At 46.2% G+C, this 8879-nt stretch overlaps 1 protein-coding gene across 1 annotated transcript; it reads right to left on the minus strand.

The window, feature by feature from the left end:
* Window positions 1–711: 711 nt before the first annotated feature.
* On the minus strand, window positions 712–8623 carry EBNA1BP2 (EBNA1 binding protein 2). The gene is made up of 9 exons (XM_077752031.1): window positions 8382–8623; window positions 8215–8298; window positions 7842–8011; window positions 7076–7199; window positions 5477–5566; window positions 3743–3818; window positions 3423–3516; window positions 1279–1441; window positions 712–1148 (listed from the first exon to the last, which is right to left on the minus strand). Exons 1-9 carry the CDS (start codon window positions 8445–8447, stop codon window positions 1098–1100), a joined length of 918 nt encoding a protein of 305 aa, XP_077608157.1. The 5' UTR covers window positions 8448–8623; the 3' UTR covers window positions 712–1097.
* Window positions 8624–8879: the final 256 nt, after the last annotated feature.

Consider the following 8879-nt stretch of genomic DNA (forward strand, 5'->3'; position numbering starts at 1 on the left):
ACGAAAGCTAAAATAAATACTTAATAAAAGATTAAAGAATCACAGAAATCTCTCCCCTAAAGTAGAACTAAAATACAAACTTAGAAGATCACTGGAAGGGGTTCAAAATTTGACTAATAAAAGTTAAAGAATTAGAACAAAGAAAATAGGGAGAACTTATCAAATAAAATTTGCCAGAACTGAAGAAACTGCATCCTTCCAAATACCTTACTTAAAGAATAAAAACAGGCCCACACCAAGACATGTCATCACAGAATTTCAGATCGCTGGGAGAAGAAAAGCTTCCAGAGAGAAGCAGAGGGAACAGCAGTGACTTCTCAGTGGGGAGAGGAGGCAGCAAAACAGAAGCAATGCCTGCGACATTCTCGGGACAGCATCCACCAGCCAAACTAAAGGCAGTTGCAGAAATGTAGGAAGTTCTCAAGTTCCCTTTCCTTGGAAGATTCCAGAAGATGGTACACAGCAAAGGACGGCATAAGCTAAGCCAGGAATATATGGGATCCAGGAAATAGTGGAACCAATCTAGATGGTTTAGAAGACACAGAGTGACAGCTGCATGACAGATCCAGGTTGGAGCAGAAAGGTGTAAGGTGATTAAAATGTCACGGGTCTAAGGAAAAATAGGGATATACAAGGAAAAGTAGGCACACGGGAAAATACAGGGTGATAATCAATTCAAGGAAAACCCAAAAGCTGTATCACAAAGGAAATTTTATCATAATACATCTAGTTTGACAGTGATTGGTATTTAAACAATCATAATGATATAAAAACTGATTCTTGATTTATCTAAAATCATGATACAATTACTTGGAAGGATGAGGAAGGTATATGTTAAATCTCCATTTATTATAAAGGAAGGCAATTTTGGACTCAAAGTCTAAATTATTATCAATAAAAAGCAATCTCACTTAATACGGAAAAGTAACTTCTCAGTCTTTTAGTCCTCAGTTTTTAACCAAGAGGATGTGTTTCTTTGAAAATCCTTTAGTTCATTAAAGAACTTTTTACAAAAAGAAACCAACAGAAGATGCAACTGTTGTGAAATTCCAAGTCTGCATCCCTTTTTCTTGGTTCTTCATATACAAAGATGCTGCTTAGCGTGCTCTGCTCTTCATTTTCTCTCTTGTTCGTTTTCCAGGTCTCTTCTACAGAAAAAGAAATACCATATGTGGTCACACAGCAGCCTGGCCTTCTGCCCCAGGGAAAGGAAGGGAGTGGATAGGTGTGGATGGGAGAGGTGATCCAGCCCTTCGTGTGACCCCTTGGCTCACTTACATTTGATCCTTTCTTTCCAGGCCTCTTGAGCCCCTTGCCGTGCGCTGTCTTGGCCCGGAAGCTGGATACATCATCGTAGCTCTCACGAGTGTTCCACTTGGAGCCTTTCTTCTTTCCACCAAAACCAAACTTCTGGTTTTTATACCGTCGCTTCGCACTGGGCCTGGAAAAATGCCGGCTTACGGGTTACCCACAGCACTGTAAAATCCTGCCGAGTCTTATGGTCCACCACTCCCTTAGTTTCCTTTCTACAAGCAAAATCTCTTAGATACTACTGTTACCCAGAATCTCATCATTGGCTCTACATTCTTACTCTAAACACTTCCCAGGCAAGCTCATCTACTTATGGTTTTAACCACTGGTGCAAGAAAACAAAGCAAGAACAAGGGAAGGTTTCACATACACCTTGTGGCTCACCATTTATCTCCGAAGAACTTTCTATTTTAACTAATTTTGGCTAGATCATCCTCAGTTGTTTCTATTCCTCTCAGGGGTAATATATGCAATTAACATTCAAATGTAATAAATTTTAAAACTGGTCTTCCTGCAGGTAATCTCAAATTCAGCATATCCAAAAATCACATGCCATCTCCCTTCCTAGACTGGATTCACCTCCTGGATATAGGTAGTGACTTGGGGGGTTGGGGGAGAGGGGTGAGGTGCCTGGTTGACTCAGTCACCAAAGCATCAACCCTTCATTTCTGGGTCATATGTTTGAGCCCAAAGCTGAGTGTGGAGCCTACTAAAATAAAGAAAGGAAAAAAAAAAGCAGTGATTTGAGGCTGGTGGTACCACCATCTATTCAGCCACCCAGGCTAGAAACCTGGGAGCCAGGCTTGACTATTCCTTCTTTCACTCTCTACACCCAACAATTACTGAGTGCTGCTAGCTTAACTTCTTGAAGATTTCTTCAATCCGTTTTCTCTTTTCTGCCCCCATTACCACTTCCAGGTCATTATCAATGGTCTCTGGACTTTTGTAAGAGCCCCCTAATCAATTATCCTGCCTCCCTCAAGTCCATCCTTTATACAAGTACAGTTAATTTTGAATATGTTCAAATATTCAACACATAATGAACACGACCTACTCATAATTTTGAGTAAAGCCCATCTCTCCCATGTCTCCCCACTGCCTACTGGATAAAACCCAAGCTTCTCAACAAGGCAAACACTGTCTAGGTGACTTGGTCCAGGCCTCTCTCCAGCTATCTCTCACCCCTCCATGCCCCACACTGCACTCCCAGTGGTACCAAATGCTTGCTCTTCTCTCATACACAAACTGCTGTTCCCACCTCTATGCTTTCACTCTTTTGTGCTCTTCCTTGTTGCCAAAACCAGTGTCTCTCCTATTCTCCTGGTTAATTCTTACTCATCCTTCAGACTAAGCTCAGATGGGCCCCTCCTCCAGGGAGCCATCCTCACACCATGATCACCAGACCTGGACAGCTATTTCTAAAATGTGCTTCCACACAGCTCCTCAAATGCCTTTATCATAGCACTAATATATTCTACAGAAATTACCATTTCCTCCAGGCCTGGTGTCCAGGGACGCATAAAGGTAAACAAAGAAAAAATAATAATCTTTGTTTGCCATTAGCCTTTTTAACCTACAAAATACTATGAGGCGCATACAATTTTTTTATTTTCATAGATGAGGAAAGTAATATTTAGAAAGGTCAAGTAAAACTCGCTCAGAGTTACCCAAAGTGGCAGACTCTAGACCTGAACCCTAGGTCTACACTCTTAATCATCACCCTGTGAGATGATGAAGCAACTTTTACTGAGTATTCACTTAAAACATGCCAAATCCTTAAATCACCCTACTTTAGTTTTTTAATTTGTTTTTAGTTAATGAATTAATTTTTTAAAGGAAGCTCCACATCCAATGTGTGGCTTGAACTCACAACCCTCAGGTCAATAGTCTAATGTTCTACCGACTGTACCAGCCAGGCACCCCCAGATCACCCTACTTTAATCTTTCAAGACTGATATGGCTAAAAGGACCCATCACAGGGGCGTGTAAGCCCTGACCGCAGGCAGCACCACACTCTCTCAACTCTTGAGGCCACACCTGTGGAACTTTCTGCCGTGCCGTGAACTGCTTGCCCAGCAGCCATCACAAAACCAAACGAAAACCCTTCATACCCCTTCTTCATCTGTTGGCCTTTGGCTCCTTCCTTTGTTCTCCGTGCAACAGCTTTCTGATCCCCCTCAAGGAAATCCAGTTTATCAGAAAAGCCTGGGAGTGAAGAGGTACTCTGATCAGCACCAACGCATTCATTTTAAGAAAAACTTAGGAAAGAAGGTTGTTACTTGCTAAATTAATTTTAAGAGATACCATCTTGTTCCCCCACATCGTCCCCAAACCTTAGGCCTAATGGTTCCAATCAAGGCTCCAGAGCAGTATGTGTTCAAATTAGCAGCTACCCCTGCTCCCTATATCCTTAGGACAGAGATATACTGACCTTTCTGATACTTCTTAATGGCGTTCATCATGTGTGTTTTCTCTCGCTGCCTCTTCTGAAGAACCTCTGTTTGCACCTGGGACATGAACACAGAGCTGTTATACCCACTCCAGACCATCGCTGTAAGTACCTACAGGCTTTTGGTAACAACGCTGCGCTAACACCGCCACCACTGCACACCTACTGTGCCAGAACTATGCTAGGGCTCTAAGCATATTCTTAGTTGTCTAAGCATATTCTCAGCCACCCAGTGAAGTAGAAATTCTTCCCAGCCCTGAAGCTGAAGCACAGAGAAGCTAAGTAGCTTGCCTAGGTCACAAGGTAGGAAAGTACGCGGCTGCATGCACACCCAGGCAGCCTGCACTCTTACCCTGTTCCACTGCCCAGCCTACGAAACCGCGCCAAATCATGTCTAGGTCTACACCCAGTTCTCTCCATTAATTATATGTGAGCAGATTAAGTGTCTAACCCACCGCCATTATGAGGCATGAAAGTACGAACAGAAACAATCACCCAAAAAACAATAAAGAAAAAAGTTGTAAGGACAAAAGATGCTTATACTCAAAGGCAGGGTTTCCTAATCTCGATACTACTGATAGCATGGCCAGGATCACTCTGTGTTGGGGTGTGGACAGCTGCCCAGTGCATTGTAGGACCTTTAGCAGCCTCCCTGCCGTCCACCCGCTAGATGCCAGTAGCATGCTCCCCATGGAGAGGTGACACTAAAACTGTCCCCAGATGTTGCTGGATGTTGCCTGGTAAGCAAAATTACCCCCAGGTGAGAGTCACTGCTGTTAGGTTTCTTCAAGCTAGAAACAGTGAGCTAACAGGCCCAAGTGACGTTCTCGTTGGCTTTGACGAATTAGGCTCTGTTCCACCAACTGCCTGCATCTTTGAGTTGGTCTAGGCCATCAACCAGCCACTAAATGCACAGCTGCCCTTCCGCAGAGGATAGGACGCTCACCTACTCTTACTCTGCTGAGCACCCAGCAGTGAAGTGACTCCTAATGTGGACAGCAGCTCAGCACCCCACATCACAAGTGTTTATGTCCAAAATGCGGACAAAGTCTGAACGCTTCTGCTGATCCTCCTCACACTCACTTCTTCCCACAACCCTGACTTTAACTCCTGTCATCTTCTTTCCTAAATAACCATGAAATAACAAAGAGATTCCCTGAAGTTCATGGTATGCCTGCCCTTTTTTACCTAAGGTTTTACATTAGAACGCAGACATTCATAGTTCAAGCATACATGTGCCATTTTCCCCTCTCAGGTGGATCACAATCAATAACATGGTTCTTTCAAGGACTCTACAATCATCTAGTCTAGTGATGCTCAAAGCAGGATGCGTTTCAGAATCATCTGAGAAGTTTTGGGGAGAAGGGAAGAAAACACACACGGCTTCCCAGACATTCTGAAGCCTGGAAATCTGTTTTGAAACACTTCCCCAGGTGATTCTGCCGTGGTCAGGTTTGGGCTCCACAGATCTGGGCTCTCCTCTTCACTGCACACATGAGCAGATGGGGCCCGGCGGAATGAAGGACCCTCCACTGCCCCTGGGGAGACCCTGCTGTCTAGAAAAGGTAGTGCTCGTGCATATGCGCACATACCCCCCACGGTGAGATACTAAATGCAAGCTAGAGCACACACAGGGTGCGGAAGCAGACCTGACCCAGGCACCCCAGCCTGCCAAACACTCAGCCTCATCCCACGTGCCCACATCTTCCTTCTCACCTTCTTCCCGTATTTCCTAAGTGCTCGCAGTTGCTTAGCCTTCTCAGACTTCTCCATGGCGGCCTGTTTAGCCTGCAGCTTCTGCCGAATCTGAAACACCAAATATTGTCAGCTTCTGTTAAGTGAACCTGGGCTAACCACCACTTAGGGTGTGCTGGAGCAGGGAGTACATCTTCCCAGTTCTGCAAACTGGAGCTCAGAGGAATCTTGTGAATCCTCTTTTACACGTGAGGACAAGAGGCCCAAAGGCTGGGCACTTTGTCCAAGACACCAGAAGTATCCGTGGTGGAACCTGAAAGTGACCTTCCCGCCCCCAGGGTGCTGTTTGTTCTGCTATGCACAACTGCCTGCTTGCCATTCTACCAGGAGAAACCAACTTCTCCCCAGCCCAACTGTCTGCAGAGTGAGGCCAAACCACCATGCAGCCTCAGTCCCCTTCTCCGTTTCACCACATACATGTTGAAAACTCAGACAGGTACCAGGCCCCTCACCTTTTCCACCAGACACACACCTTTCAGTCAGAGGGCAAGCACTTGTCAGTATGAGGGTACAGAGGGGTGTCCAAGCTTATCTCTAGATTAGCTTCCCCAAGTTGCATGGAGACAAAAGCTCCCTAAAATCCTTCTAGAAACCCAAGAGAACTATCAGAATATATCTTGGGATTAAATTTTGACAATTCTCTCCCTCCCAGAGTTAAATGAGGACCAAATTCTGTGTAACTCTAAATTATACTACATCTGAGTTGTATATTAATCCCTCATCTTACAGATGAGAAAAACTGACACCAGAGAAAAGGAATTGTTTATAAATTACAACACTGCCCTGGCAATGGCAGGACAAGAGGTGTGTTTTTTCTATATGCTATGCCATGACTACGCCAGCTAGGAAATGCAAAAGGCCATCTTTATCTTGGAACCACAGTTCTTTCTTTTTTTTTTTTTTTAAATGTTTTATTTATTTCTGAAAGAGAGAGAGAGACAGTGTGAGCAGGGAAGGGTCAGNGAGTCTGAAGTAGGCAGTCAAGATGAACATTTGTCCTCTGACAACCAATTCCCTATTATTGGGCTTAGTTTTTTTTAATTTTCTTTTAAGGCTTATTTATTTATTTTGAGAGAGGGGAAGAGCATCTGCGAGTGAGAGAGGGGCAGAGAAGGAGGGAGTAAGAGAATCGCTAGCAGCCAACCCGGGGCCTGAACTCAAAACTGCGAGATCATGACCTGAGCCGAAATCTAGAGTCGGGCACTTAAACCCATGGAGTCACCCAGGAACACCGTGGGCTTAATTCTTTTTTTTTAATATTACAGGAGATAAGCCAGCTGACTACACTTAAGTATAAAGCCTTGGTTTTCCAGAGAAAACCTTTGTTTCTGGGATGCCCGGGTGATTCAGTCAGTTGAGCATCCGACTTCAGCCCAGGTCATGATTTCACGGTTTGTGAGTTTGAGCCCTGCATTGGGCTCAGTGCTGACAGCTCCGAGCCTGGAGCCTGCTTCAGACTCTGTATCCCTCTCTCTCTGCCCCTCCATGACTCATGCTCTGAAGAATAAATATTTTTTTTAAAAATTGAAAAAAAAAATAAAGAAAACCTTTGTTTCTTACCTTCTGCATCTGCTGATCAGACTTGGCCATCTCCGCAAAATAGTCAGTGGGCCTCTTGGTAGGGACTTTGAGCTGATGGAGGCGGGGTAACATGGAAAGCACGGCAGCCTGGGCCTGCCGGTAGCTGAGGATGTAGGACAAAGTGTGAAATAAGCTAAGGGGGAGAGACCTTCTATTCCCTCTCACTTGCCTATACATCAAGGATGACCTTGGAGTTTTTCATGGTCAGAAAAATGCTCAACATCTGACCACCACCAGCAAGAACACACACACACACAAATGAAAATGTAACAAAGCCTCATTAACTTGGTATCGAGGAGAGATTTAGCTGTATACTCTTTGAAGAGGAAGGGGAGTTCTGCTAAAGATAAATTAGTTTAAGAGAGTGACCATGCTAAAAATACCCCTTAACTTATAAATTAATACCAATTATGAGTTCTCATGCAGTCACTAAAAAAAGTCATGCAAGAACCTTCTGAGGCAAGTTTCTGTTTAAATAACTGAAAACAGACCAAAAAAACTTTAAAATTGAATACTTCAAAATAAAAATTAAAAATAAAATAAACCAGACTTTGGATTATAACCGGTAGACCAAGGTACTCTTTTCTCAACCAGGCACAACCGCCTACCTCTTTTTAGTAAAAGGAAGCTTCCTTCTCCCTCCCAGGCTTATGACAATTTCTGAGGAGTACAGGCTCACCACTTCCCCCGCCCCCCTCTCTAGCACAGGGACCCACACTTCTCCCACACGTTAAAACAAACATACAAACTCATCTCCCGCTGGAAGTCATCTTCCGGATCAACAGCTTTCTGATCCTTGTTCTGAGGGGTTGACTGAGGTCCACTGATTTCCGGCACAGGACCCAAGGTCACATCAAGCCTTTCGACCCATTCCAGATCCCGCTTGAATTCAGCCAAACACTGCTTCAGGCCACTCTAGGAAATTCAGACACTGAGCCTACACGAAGGACACAGGCCAAGGGACAAAGCACTAAACCCCAACATCCGGGCCGCTAATTGACCCTCCTGGCAATGCTCAGGCTGCGTCTTCCCTGGGACAAGAACTCAGTCGGCCAAGCACAACTGTGCCTCGTGAGCATCCCGTGTCCTAGGACCCCCGACCAGGCGCCCGAGCTCACCACGTCGTTCACAGCTTTCTTCGGCCCCTCTAGAACCACGTTGAGGCCCGGCTTAAGGAGCCCTCGGGAAAACGCATCCTGCAACTGCAAGGCACAATCGGCAGTCAGCACCGGGGGAGTGAGGACCCTCTCCCGCGCCCAGCCCCGGGAGCTCGGCCGACACCTACCTCTCTGTCCGTGACCAGAGAATCATCAGAATCCGAGTCCGAACCTGACAGCGGGGGGGTGTCCATGTCGCAGCGAGCGTGCACGTCCACCCTAGTTGACGGAGACTGGTGGCCCGAGGCCTGCGCGGCCGGAATGCCCCCCGCCCCAGCTCGCACCCCACGACGCACGTGAATCCGGGCCGCACAAGCGCCTACTGCTCGGTGCCTCCGCTGAACTTACCCATCAGGCTTCCGCTTCCGGCCGAACACCCGCACTTCCGTTTTGCCGTTGCTATAGGAACGGCTCCGGCGTCCGAAAGAGCCGGGTTGCTCGGGACCTGTGGGTGTTCTACCCCTGGATACACGCGTCGTCTGGTGACCCAAAGAGAAGACGCGAAAGGTGTAAGCGCGTAGCTGGGGGTCCTCTGGAGGAGCAGGAAGCCGCGAGGGAGCGAAGGAGAGGGGAGAAACAGCGGCGGCGGCGGCGGAAGGGGGAGGGCGGGGGGCCGGGGAGAGGGG

This window comes from Crocuta crocuta, unplaced genomic scaffold (genome assembly GCF_008692635.1).
Source record: "Crocuta crocuta isolate KB4526 unplaced genomic scaffold, BGI_CrCroc_1.0 scaffold367, whole genome shotgun sequence".
NCBI classification, from domain to species: Eukaryota; Metazoa; Chordata; class Mammalia; order Carnivora; family Hyaenidae; genus Crocuta; species Crocuta crocuta.

What these genes read in the sequence shown, in the direction of transcription:
- EBNA1BP2 (XM_077752031.1), bottom strand. Translation starts at nt 8,447, where the DNA reads ATGGACACCCCCCCGCTGTCAGGTTCGGACTCGGATTCTGATGATTCT. An exon ending in CTCTGGTCACGGACAGAGAG is followed by an intron (nt 8,299 to 8,381) that starts GTAGGTGTCGGC and finishes TGTGCCTTGCAG; the next exon opens with TTGCAGGATGCGTTTTCCCG. An exon ending in AGAAAGCTGTGAACGACGTG is followed by an intron (nt 8,012 to 8,214) that starts GTGAGCTCGGGC and finishes TGAATTTCCTAG; the next exon opens with AGTGGCCTGAAGCAGTGTTT.